Source organism: Cyprinus carpio, chromosome A23, assembly GCF_018340385.1.
Source record: "Cyprinus carpio isolate SPL01 chromosome A23, ASM1834038v1, whole genome shotgun sequence".
In the NCBI taxonomy this organism is placed as follows: Eukaryota; Metazoa; Chordata; class Actinopteri; order Cypriniformes; family Cyprinidae; genus Cyprinus; species Cyprinus carpio.
This window is the reverse complement of record NC_056594.1, coordinates 2011928-2032612: the sequence shown is the minus strand read 5'-3', so window position 1 is coordinate 2032612 and position 20685 is coordinate 2011928. Positions and strand designations below refer to the sequence as shown.

The 20685-nt window shown below is 38.7% G+C and overlaps 1 protein-coding gene across 1 annotated transcript; it reads right to left on the bottom strand.

Annotated features, from left to right (window-relative positions):
* Nucleotides 1–833: 833 nt before the first annotated feature.
* Nucleotides 834–17413, bottom strand: LOC109065385 (protein NDNF-like). The gene is made up of 4 exons (XM_042712586.1): nt 17148–17413; nt 8666–8854; nt 6162–6286; nt 834–3012 (listed from the first exon to the last, which is right to left on the bottom strand). The coding sequence occupies exons 2-4, from the start codon at nt 8851–8853 to the stop codon at nt 1604–1606; spliced, it is 1722 nt and encodes a 573-aa protein (XP_042568520.1). The 5' UTR covers nt 8854; nt 17148–17413; the 3' UTR covers nt 834–1603.
* Nucleotides 17414–20685: the final 3272 nt, after the last annotated feature.

Here is a 20685-nt window from a genome sequence, read left to right as displayed (position 1 = left end):
AGTGAGAAGTACAGTTTGGTTTGAGCATTGTGCAAAAATTCAACCCTATATTTGTACAAGTGATTGTGAAATAGAGAGATTTACAGTGAGAAAGATAATGGGAATATACTTACTGTGTAAATACATTATATGCAAATGCAGGTAGCACTTTATTTTACAGTCCTGTTCCGCGTGTACATATTATGTAGTTATTATAGGAGTTACAATAACTGCAGGGGTAATAACTAGATACTAAAACCTTAACCTACCATATTACCATATAATACCATATAATAGCCATTACCTTCTTGTATAAGTACACTATAAGTACATGTACTATAAAATAAAGTTTGACCCAAACATGTATCTAATTTGACACAGTTGTATTCTTTTAAAATAAGTTTTTAAATAAATTACTATTTTGCTCACTTTGCAAACGTAGAAATTATGGCTGTGTGCAGACTGCAATTACAGAATGTGTCATGCAGCAATAAGAAATAGCAGTAGTATGCTACACTTTTGTCACAAAACGTTGTGCATGTTTAATACAGTAAGTGACACTGAGTTATCATCTTAGTAATATAAATTTATTTTGCATTTTTTGTTTATCAAATGAAAATGTCTTAAATCCTAGCAGTCTTCTCAAATAAACAAGAAAGCCCTTGCGGCTAACATTGTGCATTGCATTGTGGGATATTCCATGCCGTGTGCTCTCTTGTAAACTGCAAATTTTGGCAAATGTAATAAGTCATTTGCGTATTCTTGACATGCATTACTATGAATCATGTGAAAGATGATTTACTTCATATCTATATATTACTATATATCATCCTGGCAGAGAAACACAGAACCGCTGGGATTACATATGTCTATATTTAGTGTTTTATGTACATGAATATTGGCTGAGAAAATCTGTACATGTGACACAGAGATGAGACACATTTACACATACCAGATTCACAAACTGAGATTATACACACACAAACTGACAACAATGTTTACTTTCATATAGATTTAAAACACAATTTAACACTAATAACTGTTGTCAATTAAAAAAAAAAGCAGTTAAAAAAATAAAACATTAAGAAGTATGAAATAATTTAAAAAAGTCTTCTAAACCATGTTTTTAATACAGGGCAGGAGAGCTGAGAGAAGGAGTCATGGAGCTACCTCTGCGATGACTGGTGTAAAACCAAAACAAACGCACAAATAAAACATAGACATAAGGCAGACAAATGGTGCATGCAGTGGCTAAAAGAGAACCGCAACTCCTCCAAACTCCCATTTCCATGGCATTGAGGATGCAGTAAAGGGACTCTTTGCGTAGCAACAGCGATGGCACCCCCTGAGAACAAACCTTCAGGTGCCTTAGGTCGCCTGAGAGTGCCAGACTCGACTTGACTCGGTAATGTAAACATAAATACAAAGGTTGATATCTCACTCTACAGGCAGTTCAGTAACCGCGACACATGCAGCGTTAGCATTAGCATTGTGCGCAAGTAGTCAGTCTGCAAAACTCTCCTTAGTAGAATATCACTTTGAGTTAAATAAACTTCTTTTTTTCTCATTATATATATAATATATTTACTTCTGTGCAGAGTCTGTGCTTCGGAGTCTTTGTTTTTTAACAGTACTTCCTTGTTTTCACCAGTTTGCTCTGGTATTTGACTGAGTGGCCACTGTGTCCCACCACATAAACATCCAGGAGGTAACTCTTTCCCGCCTCGAGGCCCATTATGGTCTCCGTAGTGACTGCCTTCTGCAGGTTGGCGCTGTTGAAGTACTTGCAAAGCACTTTCTCAGACTTGCGACGGCTCTCTGGTCCAGCGCACTGGTTCTGCTCTCGGCGCCGATGCTCTTCGCCGTAGCTTTCAGAAACTTCACGTCTGTAAACACAGTATTTGTTGCGCTCCTGTGTGCCAAGCCAAGCCACGGTGACGGAAAAACAGGTACGCAACTTATCAAAAGCCTTGATGCGGGTATCCTCAGGTAGGGCAGGGAAAGGTTGCTTGCCTCCGGCACGTGTGCTGGCCAGTACTTTCAAGGTGGAGGCACCCTTGCGGGACCCTCTCAGACGAATCAGGTACTTGGCTTTGGGCTTTCCTCGGAGCTGGAACTGACGGACACCCTCCACATTCTGAGAGAGAACAAGCTTCCCATCACGCCGCACCTGAACTTGCACTGCGTCCAGACAGGCATGCACAAACAGAGTGACGCGCTGGTGAGAGGAGACGGGGGCAAAGCGAAGGAATTTGCTGCCTTTCCTCTTAATGAAGACATCGGTTACTTTCCCATCCTTGAGCTCCACAGTCTTCTGCTTGGCCTCTTCCTTGGTGCGGGCAAAAGTGCCCACGTATGCAGTACTCATGTTGGTGCCTGTGTTGACGGTGAACACATCAAAGTAATATTGCGTGTCTGGCTTTAGGTCCGTCACGGTAAAAATATTCTTGTTGCCAATGCAGATGTTCTGTATGTCTGCCACTTTGGGCTTGGGGATATATGTGCGACTCATCTTGTTGCTCAGAGCTCTGTTGGTGGTGAGGGAACGATCCTTGAAATCATTCTCAGATGGGACAAAACCAAAATGAGCAAAGTCAAAGGGACTGAAATCCCGACCGGGTTTTGGAGCAATCATGAAGGCATCATCTAAGTTCATCTTGGCCTCTGCTGCACATAAGCTCTTGAAGTTGTGCTCCTTGTTAATAACCACACAGTAATGGATCGGCTGGCCCATGATGGAGCCAGTAGGAGTGGGCTTCCAGGCCAGCGTGACAGTAGTACGACCCAATGCGGTAACATCAACCCTGGGGTCGTAAGGCAGCTCCGGGTATGGCTGGTCGGACTCGGGAGTTGTGGTAGAGTAAATCTTGAAGTTGCTGTCCTTTTCGGTGGAGATGATTTCCAGCTGGTACAAGCCCGAAGGGGAGCTAGTGGAGATGAACGACTCAACGTCATTTCCTTTGTAAGTAAAGAGTTCGGTCCCCTCATTGGCCGTGACCTGCTGTTTCTGCTGTTCTAGAGGTTCTGGCTCACCTGGGACACAAAAGACACAGAGAGATTCACAAAATTAGACCTTGGGAAACAACAACCAAAAAAAAAACAAAAAAAAAATCAAAAGATGATGGGGAAATGAGTGTCCCCACAGAACAAACCACCAACATTAAAAACAAGGCTCATTCTGTGGGGGGAAACTGCTTGGTGCTATTTGGAGATGCACATTTTGAATGATGACTTGTTTAAACCGCACACAAACACAAGCCACATAAACTGTTGAACAAATGGATGTAGACACTTAAGCTCTCTCTGAACATCAATGACTGAGACATTTAACATTAACTGCCACATAATGACGCATTTCCCTTACCACTACAAAAAAACTCATCTAGTTGTTTACTTTCTGCTTCCTCCCCATAACCCAATTAACACCACTGTAAAAAAAGAAGCAGCAATTGCCATTTTAACGGAAAGAGCATCATTTTATGTGTTGATCCTTGTGAGGTCATTGGGTGCTACCTGCTCCGGTGGACGTTAGCCACTTGTCTGCTGGAGGCTGTGTTTTGTATCCAAATAACCCTGCACATCAGAGGGTGACTTTCACTATACCTTCCCAGGGAACTCTAAGCTACACAGAGACGCCTTGTGGCTTCACTGTTCCTTGAGTTCCTTTCCAAGCCCTCTCCGTTCAGCTGGCCAAGAAAACATAATATTATGTTTGTCAACCAGAGAATTAAATGAACACGCGTTGCACTCACAGACCGGCTCCCAGTGGATATACTCCACAAACATGGGAAAAGGCTTGCGTGTGAGTTTTTATTTACCGTGACTGCTGTACCTAAAAAAAAAATTAAAAAAGATAGCAAAAAATTAAAAATGCTTCCATGTCCTTATTTGCATTTAATTTATAATGTAGTCCTGCAATTAACCAGAGAAAAAGTGTGTTGCACAGAAGTAGATCAAGAGACTAAATGGAGATCTGACTTATGTTTGAAATGTCAACTTCATCTCAGATTTGTCTCCATTTTTTAGGGGAAATAAAATAGACCCAAATGAGACAACTGTTGACACACACTAAGTATTTATGTAGCTTGGCAACACCAAGGTCATGGGTTTGATTCCCATTGAATGCAAGGTGTGCATACATATAAATGCATAGAGCCCTAAAACAGGTGAATACTGTAGCAAAATTTGAGGCATTGTTGAGCTCTTTTCTGAATCTCTAGAGCAGTGGTTCTTAATCCTGGTCCTGTGGACCCCCTACTCTGCACATTTTGTATGTCTCCCTTATCTGACACACTCAGTTCAGTTCATGGAGCTGATGATCAGGTGTCTTAAATAAGGGAGTCAAGCAAAATTGAAACAAGTGAAATATTGAAGAGATCTCATTTGAAATGTTCTTTCCTATGGTCCAGTCCCACTAGAGTGTGTGTATATGTGTTTGTGATTGACTGAATGTGTATGTGAGCAGGGAAATCTGAAGGAAGTCTGAAGGCAGATATCATCAACTGTGACTGATTTGTCTTTCAGGATCTCCCAGTCACAGCCAAGTCACGCCGTAGCTGGATGATCATGGCACGGTGTGTTTTGTTTAAAAAAAAAAAAAAAAAAAAATACAATTCTAAATCCTTTGCATAAAAAGCAACTGCACAGCAGTGAATGATGGGGGTCTCTGCATTTCATCGACCAGGAAGACCATATTGGGTCATAGACTGAGAGGAAGGAGGTAACCCAGGGCCTGGGAGTCATTACGGCACAAGAAGACAGAGATGATCAGAGAAGCTTGTCATCTCACAGGGAAACACTTGTGTCTTCATGTAAGCTCTCACATGGACATGTTCTGCACACACTTCTGACACAGCAGCTTCTGCCCCATTTCGGTCCTACACATAAGGCTTCAAAGACACGCGAACAGACGCACTTTAACTGAAACCGCTATGCTGCTGCATGTGTGTGGAGTGAAATACAAGGGTGTTTTGTAGAACTTTATTGGTTTCTTTTTTTAGGAAACTGTCCAGATGGAAAAAGAGAGATGTGGAGAGAGGGTGATGGGAAAAAAGGAAGAAATGAGAAAAGTCCAAGGAGGGATGGCAAAAGAAGAGAGAGTACAGCTTAAAGGGAGAACAAGAGTACAAGTGAGAATTTTGCTTTGAAGACGAACGCTGGTCACAACATTTTTTTTTTTTTTCCACACATGCACAGAGTTGATGGGAACAGTGGGAGGAATCCTACGGCTGTGTGATCGAAAGCATGTCTAGGTCATATTTCACTACAATGTTTTCTAATTTGGGTTCACCTGGACATGATACTTGACAGGTTTTATGAGATTCACCCCTGTATATTCCTATTCAAGATTCACTCCATTTGACTTTTTTCATTCTAACTTTCAGGATTTATGTCTGCAGACATTCAGATGCAGTCCATCAGCACACCAAGCGTGGTTACACTGGGCCCAAATTCACACATCACAAATACACACTGACGCACTAACAGGGCTAATGACTGACCACGGTGGAAAACACTGACCCACACTGGACACGCGCCACCGTACTTCACAGAAACACATGTTTACCTGCAGCAATGCTGCTTTTCAAGTGAATCTAGTTATTTTTTTTCCAAGGGTGCATCTGTAGGATATTCATTTTGACTTTTTTTGGTTTAATCAGTTTAAGAACTTGCAAACTCTAATACTCTGTTCCAAAACGTAGTGAGCGGCCTTGTTGTCTGTTCCCTACATAGGCAGCATCCTAACTGAAATGGAACCTCATAATGCAAACAGTGATCCTCAGACAAGCCATACAGGAGGATAAACTCATGTATTTTAATCAATACTGTTATAGATTCAATTCTAAGTATTATTTAGACCTACTGTAATAGATAATTCTCTCACCTAATTAGCCTCATCTTTAATCCTTTCGGTTTATTTTACATGTCTTCCTCTATGTTTGAAATGATTCCTAATTTAGGAATGACTTCCTTCCTAATCAAGTTTAATCCTTTGGAGATACATGGAAGGAGATACCAATGTCTTCTTTAATCCTTAAGCTGTATTGAATGGCTATGGAAGATCTCTTGTTCCTCAGATCTAAGATCAGTTTTTCTAATAATAGTTTAGAACGTTTACATGGAAAACAAGTTTTATATTACTGCAGAGTTGCAACATCGATCGGGAGATTTAATTTGGATACCTGATCCTTCTCCGCTGCGGTCCTCTGGGAGCTCCTGCAGCGTCAATCTCCACTCGAGAGGAGCATCGCAAGGTGTCAGCGTCACCAACAGAGGAGTGTTGTCTTCCTCCACCACAAAATAGTACCTGCAAGAATGAGGAAAGTTAGCATGCACTGAAATCATACAGGAAATTAAACCTGACTCATTGTATGTTGTGTAGCAGATGTGCTCTTTGCTTGAACTGAATCAGATTTGATGACATCTGCAGGCAATTCCATTTTTAGGTCTTTTTAAGATAAACAGATGCGTTTGTTTTTTTTTTTTTTTTTTTTTTTTTTTTTTTTGCATAAAAGGTTACATAACAAGATGTATAATAATACTTTCCACATTTCCACATTAGGTCCCTAAAAATAAGACTGCCATTTTAGCAAGGTTATGCATAATGGTGTTGCTAATTTAGCCCGCCTGACTGCAGTCATGTTTCATCTTTAAAAGTACTTGAGATATATTAAAACCCATCCCAAGACACAATATACTGAAATTAGAACTAGTTGGCCTTTCAGAGACCGCTACCGAATTAGGACCATATTCCCCAAACACAGCGCTGTTACATTAGCCTTGCTGTCTCAACACATTTCTGCTAGCTTTGTTTGCGTTTTTAGCTCTGTGTTGCCACTGAGTTAGCATACTTTTGACAATGCATTGCACATGGGAGATGTCTTATAAAAGCCACACCAAACACAGCTAGTTTATTTCAGATGTTAACTATTTCATCTGCGAACTGAAATATTAGCCTGCTAAGTGCAAGAATAGACTGAATACTGCCTACTATTTCTTTTAAAAATAGTGTGTGAAACAGAAAGCATTATTGGGATTATTTACAATTCAATTAAAATGAACTACATTAACACATTACATATGAATGATATCCACACTGACAAATATATATATATATATACTTTGAAACAATTTTCATAGATTTTAACAAATTTCACAACTAATTACAAAGAAATGGCAAGTAACACAATGAATTCAACATTAAATTTCCATGTGGAAAAACTGAAATAGTATTTTCTTGTTAAATGTACTACAGTAATTTTGGTTTTATTTGCATCTTCTGACATTTGACACTCTTATGGCAATTTGTAACTATTTTACATTTTGGCCAATTGGTAGTTAATTTGCCTTCATATCTTCAATATTATATTGTACTGAATAACATTTTCATAAGATCTTATTATATGCTAAACATTAGGTTTAGGGGTACATCCCCATCATGCTTTCTTTTTTGAAAAAAAAAAAAAATAAATAATAATAATAAATTAATAATAATAATAATAATAATTTCCCCCCATAAAAATCACATCATACAAATTTATACAAAATCGTCATGCTGTAAAATAGCATTTATTTATTTTATTTATTTTTTTCGTGAGATTGGGTCAGTACATTTATAGGAAAATAAAAACTATTCTAAAAATGTAATAAAATAAATCTAAAACTGTAAAAAAAAATTCAATAATAAAATAAAATAAATAATAAAAATGGAAATGGAAGGTCAAGTTGAGCACATTGCATTATGGGTTACAGCACAGTGTGGTCTGTTTTGATAAAAGTGTTTAGATATTGCATGAAACTTTTACTTAATTGAATTAAAATTACCGAACATACAGTACATATATACTGCAAAATTAGTATAAGTAGCATGATAGTGTTTTATTCCAAACATAGTCTGAGCTTTTAATCAGACCTTCTGTGAGCAGAAACACCTTTCAACTCCACATTCTGTAAAATAATTATGACAGATGTATGCTAGACTTCAGTGTAATCAGCTTTATTTGAGAATACTGCAGTTCATTAGCAGGACACGACATTTACAGAATCACTGGCATGGACATCAAACGAGAAACGGGGAGATTTGTTGTTACTATAAAGTGTTTTAAATTGCGAATACCTCAGCATGCGATCATCTGTGGTATGTAAGTTCTGATTAATTCATCAAGGATCCGCAGCTAAAATAACCCTGCAGCCTTTTGCTAAGACCTCGCATGTGGTTCAGTTTGACGGACATGCTGAACACGGATAATAGCCGTCCATCTGAGTGCACCTGCTACTCAAAACAATGCTTCATCAAACACACACTAACATGCAGTTGTTTCCAGCATCTCATTCATAATGCATGTCTCAACCGCATCTGATGCATTATGGCTATGATAGATTCCATATTTCTTCTTCCCACACACAAACACACATCCAAATGCACAGGATTATAACCCTTCCATCCGAATTAGTTTATATGAAGGAAATTTTAAAAACATGAAAAACGTATGTCTTCAATTTAACACACAGAAGAGATTTCTCCACCACTATTGTCCAAAAAAAAAAAAAAGTTTTAGTTTAGGTGTAGAGTTAAAGACTGGGATTCTGTTAATCTCTATTCATTTTAATTACCTTTATATAATAACTACAAATATGTAAAGAAAAGTGTGTACAGTATGTCTATTTATGTCATGTATGATTTCACCTTTTCGGTGTATCTCTGAACAGGTATCCGTTGATCTCGGCTCCATCGGGCAAGACAGAAGAGTCCTGAAACTGAGCTTTATCCCTGATCTGCATCTGAAAGAGACCTTCATCACGTGTGGGCAGTTTCTGTCCCATCACCCCCAAGATGAGCAACACCAAACCATAACATCCACACATCCACGTCATCCTAAAGAGAGAGAGAGAGAGAGAGAGAGGTTGACAGTGATTAAACAGGAGAATGGAATTTCATTCTCAAAAACCTGATGAAATGCCTTGATGAGCACAGTTATGGGTTGGATTCTGATTGGCTGTCAATGTTTTTATTGTTTATCTGCTTAGAGAAAAAAAAAAATCACTCTAAAAGTGATTCCAACGTTATCCTTCTTCTGTGTCATTATTATATAGTTCTGGTATGGACTTTACTATATTTTTACTGAATTTGAATAATTATTGAACATTTATAGTTATTGTTATAGTAATTCCTGGTGTGAATGGGCCTTTAGTTACATCACAGCCACTAAACATGGCTAGTCGTGTTGGGGGAGGGGCACAGAGGAGAGCATTTGATTGGACGAAAATCTGTGTAGTGCAGGATGAGTCATCGATGTGCTGAAAGTGAATTTTGCCATTTAAAAGTGCACTAATCATATAGAAGACCTCAAAGCTAACACACATTAACTATCTAAATTAATTAAACTCAAATTTGAATTACTTGAAATCTTTAAAGCTGAAGAATCAATACACATTATATCTGTGATGGAGCAGTTAAACCATCAGTAGCTACCAATGACTGTTTAAAAACTCTACTGGAAGACAGTTAAATCATTACATGATGTCCTTATTCTAAAAGAACAACAAATCGATCTTAACATTTAGCTAAATGACTGGATTGCACCATCATACTACAACAAACAAACCAAACTACAGCAGATTTGGGATGATGAATTCAACTGAATGTCCTCAATGACCACCTTTGAAGTTCTGCTGCTTTTTTAACTCAAGGGGCGGCACAGCTGGGGGAAAGACGGGTATGTGGCGGTGGATACTGCACGCAAACATTCAAACGACTCATGAGAACATGCAGGCACTGTGAGACACTCACAGATGCACACATCTGCTCACTGAAGACACACACACACTAAGCACTGTTTGAATGCCTGTGTAGAGTGTCTGAGCTCACAGTACAAAAATATCCATGTCTGGTTGGCGTTAAACACCTGCTTATAACTATTCACAGATTTTCTTTCTCACCGATCTTCTGCATCTGTCCTGGGCACTTTTCATTACATTTTCAAGTAAATGACAAACAGAATGATTTTTGCTATTAAGACTTGATTAAAATTTGGTAAACAAGTCTTTAGAACAGATTTAAAACGATAGACATCAATTACCGTTCAAAAGTCTAAAGTCAATAAGATTTTTTAACATTTTTGAAAGAGGTTTCTTTGCTCATTAATTTGATTTAAAAAAAATACACTAAAAACAAGAATACTGGGAGATATTATTACAATTCAGAATAGCTGTTTTCTATATGAATATCTGTTAAAATGTAATTTATTGCTGTCATGTAAAGCTGAATTTTCAGCATTATAACTCCAGTCTTCAGTGTCACACGATTCTTCAGAAATCATTCTGATATGATGATTTGCTGCTCAAGAAACATTTCTGATTATTATCAACAGTTGAAAACAGTTGTGCTGCCTCAAATTGTTTATTTTATTTTATTTTTTTCAGGTTTCTTTGACAAACTGAAATTTTAAAAGAACAGCATTTATTTGAAATAGAAATCTTTTGTAACATTACACATATCTTAACTGCCATTTTTGGTTTTTCAAATTAATGCATTCTTGCTGAATAAAATTAGATTAAAGTATTAGACTGTGATGGGGCAGTTTAGGAAGAGCTGAACTTGCTTGAGCTGTGCTGGGATGAGTCTGACTGTGTTGGGCCACACTCTAGGCTGGATTTGGCTTTGCAGGGATATCCTCTTTCTATTGATTTGGTGCCATTGATTGGAACTGAAGGCAAAGCCCAAAGCCCCTGATATAATCAGGCTAATGATGGCAGATTAAAGCGATACTCCACTGTCATTAACAGCAAGTGAGTGCTTGTCCTCTTAATGACCTCTCCAGGAATCCTTCCCCTACTGCTGCCTTTATTCCCCCTTTCTTGACCTCTTTCACTCACTCTTTATTTGCCAAGCTCAGATGGTACTCTCTCTTTCTCCTCTTCCGCTTTCATCCATTGTTTCTCTTTCTTTTACGTGCCTTCCGCTTGCCTTTCTTTTAAAAGTTGCACATTATCACTGCCCCCTCCTTTACACTTCAGTCAGTCACAAAATGTACTTAACTGCATTTGCACACAAAGCACTTTTATCATGCATTACATTTCCTCTCCTCTATCTCCCACAACAAGACAACACTGCTTTCTCTTGTGCTCTGATTGCGTAATATGATATTCTCACACTGAAAAGAGATGCTCTCTCATCTTGTATTGTTAAATATGTATATGGGGATGTAGATATACTTATGGTGGATACTTTAAGGACACTTTTCAGAGACTTTTGGTGCAGACTCGGGTGCACACCAACAGTTTGCTTGAAAATGTGCTCTGAGGCTCTTAGGAGTATGTGAAATTTGGTATGTTTTGCAACTGGTAGGAAAGCAATCCATCTTAATTCACAGTCATAAACTTTTATTATTAATATACAAGGATATCTTCTAGTCCAGATCAGTGATCTAACATAACATGTTCTTGTAGAAATCCAGATAATAAGTCTGTGTTTGTAGGAGATCTTTGAACTGAACAGGGAAAATGAATGCGTTAAAGGTGATTGTCATTGTGTGGGACTGGAAAGACCTTGTATGCAACAGATGATATTTGGGTAGGAATTATAATACTGTATCTCTTTGGATGTGGCTGCAGAATATTTGCCTCAAATTCCAATTTGTAACCAAGAGGAGAAAGCAAAGAAACACAGGAACATGGATTTCCTCTGCAACTCAGTCAGGTTTGGATGCCGTTGTGTTTCCCAGAGCAGAAAGGGTTCTCTTTCTAAAATAAAACTTCAAAACAAAGCCCCATCTGGAAGAAATAAAAGCTAATGTTTAATTAGAGCTGGGGAGAATGTCTGATCGTAATTTGGGGAGGATAATTTGAAGGCAGAGTCAGCCACAATCGTGTCAACTTTGTTTTGCTCCTTTTTATATTTTTTTTTCTGCATTCATTTGTTTTTACCATTTATTTTTTTCTGTGACGGAAATGGGTTCATTCGGGTCCTGGATCACTTATGGACCATGTACAAATCTGAGATGTGTGATGAATTGGACCTTGAAATGGTTTCGGAAGAGAGTGTGTTGCGGGTAGGTCGTAGAGTCAAGTTCATAATGTTAAACAGCTTAAACCCTTTGAACGCAACATGCTGTAATGTTTGAATTATCATCCTCAAAATGCTCCTAATCACTTCACGTGCAAGTAAAACGACAATGCTATGGTGCTATTTAAACAGTTTACTCTTTAAGTAATTTATCTTGTTTTAACTTCCTTGATTATCGTTCTATTATCTAAAGAGCCATTAGAGATAATTCTGCAAAAACAAATGCAATAGGCCTACAAGAATCTTGTGTCAGGTGTTTCAGAAACATCTGGCTGCATTCCACTCTGGATAACACAATTTCCTTTGGTTACAACTCTTCTAATTATCTCTCTAGAGACAGAAATGTCATTCTCTTTGAAATATGTTTATCCAAATCAGATAAAATAGCCATTCATCTCCACTGGGAGTCTAGAGGCTTTAGGTCTGACTGATTGATCAACAATTAGGAGCAGATAATTCTATGATTCAATCAGTCAAATAATAGGCTCATTAATTGCCACAGGAAGTGTAAACATGCAATTCACCAAAGTGAGACAGGGACTAACAGGCTCAGCCAGACACACACACACACACACACACACACACACACACACACACACACACACACAGATGAGTAGCACATGTATGGTGCATGAAAAGCAGCACTACTGACAGGGTGAAAACACACATCGCACCAGAGCAGCTACCACCTATCAATCAAACCGCAGCGGCCCGGGCCACAAACAGCGGAGAGCCATCATTACCGCACTAACCTGGGTGGAGGTGTCACTTCTGTCTCACTTGCTTTTTAAATATATATGACTGCCCATACACCCACCCACACACACACACACACACACACACACACACACTGCTTCCATACTGACTCTCCTATATCACACCAGAGCTGCAAAAGCCTTCATTTCCACAGAGATAAGAGAAACATTTCAGATTCTGTTTCAACAGAAGCACAACGCCCTGAAACTGGAGAATGGGTGAGTTTCCCTCAGCTTCTGTCAGCGCTTCCCGAAACCTCTGAACAGACATTTACTGTGAGCTTCGTCCCCTGGGCTCCTCACGGCCTTGCCATGCATGCATACAGAGCCAGAGCTAGAGAGAAGAGGGAAAAGAAACCAACCTCAACAGTAGAACACAATGGGGACAATGTTGGATTTTGTAGAGCAGTTTTATTCAGTGCAACTTTGACAAGTCGGTGGTTAGTCCATCTATTCTGACAATCCGTGTCTTGCTGCACTAATAAGCCAAGCTATGCGATCAGAATTTTTTTTGGTATAACCACTCATATATGATATTCATGAACCAAACTTAAAACACATTCAACTGAAATCTCAAGTTTTTCATCTTTTGCAACATGTCCAATCCTGCTCCAGGATGGCCACTATCCCACAGAGTTTGGCTCCGGTTCTAATAAAAGACACCTTAACCAGTAAATAAAGGTCTTTAGGATTCCTAGAAACTCCCAGGTTGTATCAAAAAGCACCAGTTATACCCTTATGTAGTGCAGTGGTTCCCAACCATGTTCCTGGAGCCCCCCCAAAACTGAACATTTCTACTTTGTCTTACACAGCCTTTTCAGGTCATGGAGTCACTACTGATAAGCTGATAACCTGAATCAAGTGTGTTTGATTAATGTGCAGTGTTGGAGGCTCCGGGAACGTGGTTGGGAACCACTGATGTTGTGCACTATTTGATGGTACAGCCATTGGTAGTGGTGTCTGGAAACACTGGACATTATTGGCTGCAGTCATCTGATTCCATTATGGACCTAAATAACAAATGTAAAACTAATGTACACTTAATGACGAGTAGCTAGAGAAAACCCATGCACTGTGAGCATGACACGAATTAATTACCACATCTTACCAGAAGATGCTGTCTGCACTCAGTGTCTGAATTCACTCGTTTGATTTCATTCACTCATTCGGTGGACAATATCAGAGCAGTGGTTCCCAACCACGTTCTTGGAGCACATTCAGGTCTTGGAGGCTGTACTAATGAGCTGATGAGTTGAATCAGGTGTTTTTGATTATGAAGACATGCAAAATGTGCAGTGTTGGGGGGCCTCCAAGAACAAAGTTGGGAACCACTGTATTAGAGGAATACTGTAGGGAATAGTGAATGAGGGTACATGGCAGGGCTCTTCAACTCTAGGGTCACTGTCTTGCTGAGTTTAGCGCTAACCCTAATCAAATACCTTTTAAAAGAGCTAATCACAGTGTTCAGAATTACTTACAAATTAGAGACAGGTGTGTTAAATAAGGGTTAGAACCAAAGTCTGCAGGATGCTAGCCCTTCAGGACTGGAGCTGAAGAGCCCTGGTATAGAGAGCAATTTCAGATACAACCACAGGCAAGGGTCTTGGGGTAGGTTAGAACTAAACCCTTTAGGACACTGGCCCTCCAGGAGCAACACTGGGCATACATGGCAGTGTCAGCTGTGTCTCATCTGTACCTCGTTATGTGGTATTTGGTACTGAATAGTGAACGAGTGTGCAAGCGAACAGCCACTATGCATCCTTCTCACCTCAAATGTTATGATTTCTTAGAAATGAGATCAGCACTTTAAAGCTGAGGTCCTTGACATGTACTTTGGCTGTGTCTTTATGCCAATCCTGAGCTGCACTGGTGCTCTTGGACGGCCAAATGGCACAACAGCTAATTGTTAGAAGCCGGTTTTGAGAGCTGAAGTCCAGCACTCCACTGTGGACACTTGGCTGTCCGCTGTTTGTTTACTTTGGCAAGGACCCAGAACAGCGTTTGTTGAATAAAATCTTTGAAGATATTTGTGCATTTGAGACACATTTGCTTACATAGCCGCACACAGAGTAGCTGTGAAGTGTAACGTCTCCAAGCGATTTCAAGATTATTTTTACACACCCCATCTGCTCACTCTAGAGTGTCCAGACTGGGATGTCCCATTCGAGCCTCTAGGTATCCTCACACAGGGCTTTATCTCAGGACTCCCAATTAGTACCACATTCAGGAATGTTCTTCAGCAGCTGTGCTGAGGGTGTAAGGGCCACTTTCTCCAAGTGCCACACAAACAGACCATTGAATGGGAAGGCCTCTGACTGATGTTCACTTCATTTCTGGCTTTGTAAGAAGAATCTGACATCTCACAGATATTCACAGACTCGAGGAACTATTTGTCCTCCCCAACCCACTCATATGAGCATATCTAAGGAAGCGCACAAACGGGCATGCCGGGAAATAAAGAGGCCACTGGCGTTTATTTATCATCTACCTACCGAGAATGAAAATGATCTTATGTGAACGGCGTTGTATGCGTGTTTCGTGAACAGGACGCACTGAATGAACCATCTCAAACTGAATTCGAGCTCTGAAGCTTTGCAAACAAACAGATATGGAAATGAAAGAGCAGGGGGTCACTAAAAGTTCGAAAAGCTGCGATTAAATCCCTGGTTCTCCTCAACAGGACATGACACACAGTCACGTCAGATGCCACAAAGACCAGCGTGAGGACGACTGTATCTCCGCATCGGACTGTCACTCCGTCGGACACACAAATGGCTATTGCAACAGTGGCGGAATTCTTTTGCTGCCAGAGTTTTCATATGCAAATAAGGGTTTAGATACGCTATGCAACAGAGACCTTCCCGTTCTTAGACTTTTGTTCCTGTTTCATTCTTTCCGAGAGAGGATGGGAGGCAGTGCAGCTTGGCCTCGCCACTAAATACAGTTATTCAAATTCCCTCATTCTGAGTCTGCCTTTCATTACGTCTCCCAGCCCAGAGAAAAGTATCACTCTCACCAGGAACCACATCAGGTAGCCAGCAATCCACTTCGTAGTTGTTCGTGTCTGATAGGAGACTAATCCTTGCAATCCCATCGGAGAGATTAAAAATTCCACACAAATTTACTATTCAAATTCAAAAAGGAAAAGATGCAAATGGGACTGAGTTCTCACTGCATGCAATTTCAAGCAGTGACATGCAATACTTTAAAGAGCTATACTTTTATCCTCAAATAATGATTATTCATGCAGTTTTTTATGGGTTTACATCATAACAAACTGAATATTTTGTAAATTAAAAAATTAAACACACTGCAGGACTATTTAAGTGAACTGCAACGCTAAAAGTTGATTAAAATGGAATTTGTAATGGAATGTGTTTGATTTATTTGTTGCACTTTTCGGGCTGTCAGTGCTAACAACTAAATATTCATAATAAGTACATTTCTTATTGCACTTCATTCAGTAGCCTGACTCCTGAAACAATGCAAACTATGCTTGTTTGGATTCATAGGAAGGAAGTGTAGAAATCAGACCGCTTAAAACTTAAACTGAGCACTTTAATCCAAAATACACTTTCCATTATTCATTCATAAATTTTAATAATAAACTATGTATTTCTGAAAAACCGATCGTCTCATTGCTGAAAAACGCAGATTTGTGCAATAAGTTGTTCCTGTCAAACCATTAATTTCTCTAAACAGCAAAAGGACAGTTTATTTTGTAAAGCAACCGTGTAGACATGGGCCACAATTTCATATCTTGCAGGTGCGTCTATGCGCCACGGTTTGGAGAAGTTCCTAGCAAACAGATATTTAAAGAAAACTCCCTATGTGCCTTTGCCCTCAGCGGAGACAGAGACATTTAACACTATGAAAGACTGAATAACAGACGCACAATTGAGAGGGCGAGGACGAGTTGTGATGAATTGCGTCTGGCGGATGCGAGCGCATGGGAACCGCGTCTCCAACACAATGTCCAAAAACTCCCATCCCACCTCCTCCGAGATCCACACGAACATTAAAAGAGCCTGCGAGCTCGGGCTTGATGGAAAGGCGTTTGAAATCTTTCACTTCCAGGAGTTTGCAGACCGCAAAAGCCCGTCGCTCTTGTTCTGGCTGAAGGTTCAAAGAGCGCGGGGAGTCCCGCTCCGTTTCCCCGTGACTGCAGAAGTGGTTCAACTCTTTCATGAGGCTTGAAAGCATTTCGGAAATGCAAAGGCAGGTACATCTGAGCAATGTGTAGTACATATATAGTGCAAATGAACCTGAGAGATTTGAAACGCATCTCCCCTTGCGTGCATCTAAAAACAAATACCTAAAACATCTCAATGTTATGTAAAGTTCCTTACCTTGTTCTTTAGGGTTAAATCACTCCAGTGCCTTGACAGAAATGATGTGTTTGTTGTCGTCCAGTCTAAGAACACAGGTTGTGTGAGAAAGGGAAAATGTTGGAGAAAGTGTGTTAAAGTTGTTCCGGCTAGATTCCTTCAGTCGGATCCGGCTCTGATCGTGGCTCTCACGGAGTTTCTCGCGTCCTAAAGTTGGCTTCTAGTCTTAGTTGGTATCCTGAGTTGTTCTCCTCTGTAGAGACTGAGAGTGAAGTGAGAGTCAGACTGCTGTGAAGTGTCTCTCTCTGAAGACCAGCCCACTCTTCTGACACACACAAGCGCACAAACACACGGTCCTGCACGAGGCAACAGTCAACAAGCTTCAGTGGCATCACGACAAAAAGTTATAAGGCTCACTTTTAATTTGAAGTATATTTTCTAAAATATATAGCTATAAATAAAAGCAAACTTTTCAATCAACTGAATATGTATATCATTGTGAATATAACTTTATAAATGTTAAAATACATCTATATACAAATCTAACTATATGAATCCAAATATATTATAGTGGTACTTTGAATATCTATTTTTCACAAAAGTAGTTCTACCAGAAAGACCCAGGAGATGTAGATAAGACTGAAGTATAATTTAGAAATATAATTTGTAGTTTATATTATATATAGTAATTTTGGGTATAAATATTGTGACTCTAAATGTATATTTTAGAATGCAAATATATTTATTTTAGAACACATATAAAGCGATAACTGAATATTTTTTATAAATCCAAAAAGATAATATATGAATTTTTTCTACTTACAGTTTCACTTCTTTCACTTCTATTTTTTAGTATATATATATATATATATATATATATATATATATATATATATATATATATATATATATATATATGCAGGTGTACATCTGAATATATCTATAGACACACTCATAAATGCTTGAACTAACATATCTGAACATATCTGGTTTTAGAAATGCTGATTTTCTGTTTTTCATCTTTGCAAACTATAATTTGGTTGCTCTGAGAGTTGTGAAATTACATTAGGCTACTGACAATAATTGGTCAGAAATATTGCAGACTGTGCAGAAAAAGCAACAAACTATAGTAAACTTGTGGGGATTTAGGTATTGTGTCTCAAAACCTAGTGATCTGCCTTCCTAGACAGCATTTCTCGGCATCATATGTCTGGTCAAATGTACTAGAGGAATGTGAATATAATTATGATCATAATTGAAACCAATCCTTATGACATCAAACATCAAATACAAATCTTTTAAGAGTCAAATCATAGCCTTCTGAAAAACTGAAATGTCTATTTTTCAATATATATATCTGAAAATCAGTTTGTGTAGTTACTCTTGTGTAGTAAGCCCTTTAAGATTGTGTCCAAACGTGTAAATGCACCCATGCGTCTCAAAAGTGCTATGCACTAGGACACTTACTAAACTTCACAGTCAAGCCTCCCAAGGCCTGCTGAAGTCTGATGTGTTTTTGTTTCTTCACACACATGATAGTTTACAGTAAGTCATCTGTCTCTCATCCTGCAGGTAGTCACGCAACTCCTGAAGACTTCATCAAAAGAGCTGTGTCAGGCTGAAAAAAGTCCCACGATGCTTCCCATCCTTCTTTTTGTACTTGCAGTATTTGCGAACTTGAATAGCTTGTGATTACCAACACACACGCAATTGTGGGGTTTGTTTGAAGAGCAGAGGCATGGTTTGTTTCTTTTGTTGGGCTGTTTACAGCGGGCCATTCTCTCCACTGCTGTCTCTATCACCCGCATCTATTGGAGGTGTGAAGGGGAGGTTTTAACCAGGGGAAGTAAATATTTATGAAAGATAACAGCAGAGATGAATGGTCATTTATGACTGAATGAGTGTCTGAAAGCTTCAATCAGATGGAATGAGAGCATTAAATCTCATCTCTTAATGGTCCTAAGATTAGATCAGGAGCCCATGATTGTGGGAGTAACTTTAAATATTGTTTTAAATTCATACAGTGTGAGAAAAAATGAACTGTTAATATTGTTTTCAGAAGATAATATTTGACTCTGAATGAGAGTAAGAGCTGTGTTTCAGATGATCACGAACAGACTGGTGAGTGTCAGTGCAATATCACCATCTAGTGGTTTTGTAGCTTTTCTAGTGAGACCCACTTGATTTTGTCAAGTTTGACTTCATATGTGAAGTCCAAATTTTCAGAAAGGTGATTGTCCATAAAAGTACAATTATTTACATATGGGGTCAATTTGAACCTAGAAAAACATGCACACGAATATGCACTTGTAGTGTGCTTCAAATGTTAAAAGTATATTGTTAAAAAAAAGTACTTGCAGATAATGTATTACTGAAATAAAATCCCACTTAAGTGTAAAGAGAGTTTGCTTTAATGTCTGTTTTAACACACTTAAGTACACTTAAATTCACATTTATTTTAAAAGTACATCTTAAATTGTTTTCATTATGTTTCTTTGTGCTTTTACTGTATTTTGAGGTGTAGTTCAACTTACTGAAAGCAAATGTAAAATAAATATTTCTAACTAGTGTGTTATTTGATATTAGAATTAAATTATTTTAAATGTACTAAATAGCAGCTTCATCATTACAAATGTGTAGCTACAAATATATTTAAATACATGACATACAAGCTTTAATAGAAATTACATTAAAGTATATTTTTGCAACATTCGGTTTCAAAGATAATAGAAATAATTATGAAATTACATATAAATGTGTATTTGTAAGTAATACTTAAGTGGGTTAAAAAGGCACCCTTAAATTCAATTAACTTCATTTAATATACATTTAAACTTACATTTTTATTTTAAATAACATGCAGTTAAGTGCAGGACAATGTTTCCATTAATCTTAAAACACAACACAATGCAATGCGTAATTAAATTAAAGAATTTGTGAAAAAATATTTTTTTATGATGAAGTAGCACTGACATAATAGCTCAGCATTAAATATGTGTTTACGCTATTAAAACCACCTCTAGGTCTTTCAGGTTCTGAACAGAACATGAAGAATAAACTTTATCCCATTCATCTCCATGTAAAGGCATGTACTGTACGTATCAACTGACAACCATCAAACCAAATCAGTCTGCGCAGCAGGAGCCTTTCATGTCACAGTAGATGTCCTCGTGTGTGCTCTGATATCTGTTCAGCTGTAGATATGAGGACACTGCAGGAAGACACAGTGGATCTCAACAGTAAGTGTCATGGCGTAAAATAGATAGCAGAGATGCTGGAGACGGAAAACAGAGACATGTTGAAGAGAGTGTTATAACACACACACACACACACACACACACACACACACACACACACACAGTCTAATCATGAAGCGCTGGAATGCTGGTCTTGAATGAGATGTCACACACGCACACACACACACACACTAGTCATTAACCTCATAGACACTTTCACCATGACAACAAGCCCTTTGGCAAACAGTTCAGGATGTTTACTGTTTCCTTTTCCTGTTCTGACTGACACAATGCATGACCTCTGACCTCACCCTCGCTGGCTT

Excerpts from the sequence above, each read along its gene's own strand:
- LOC109065385 (XM_042712586.1), bottom strand. The coding sequence starts at position 8,853 with ATGACGTGGATGTGTGGATGTTATGGTTTGGTGTTGCTCATCTTGGGG. Across the intron at positions 6,287-8,665 it reads TTCAGAGATACACCGAAAAG|GTACTATTTTGTGGTGGAGG; the intron begins GTGAAATCATAC and ends TCATTCTTGCAG. Across the intron at positions 3,013-6,161 it reads CCGCAGCGGAGAAGGATCAG|GTGAGCCAGAACCTCTAGAA; the intron begins GTATCCAAATTA and ends TTTGTGTCCCAG.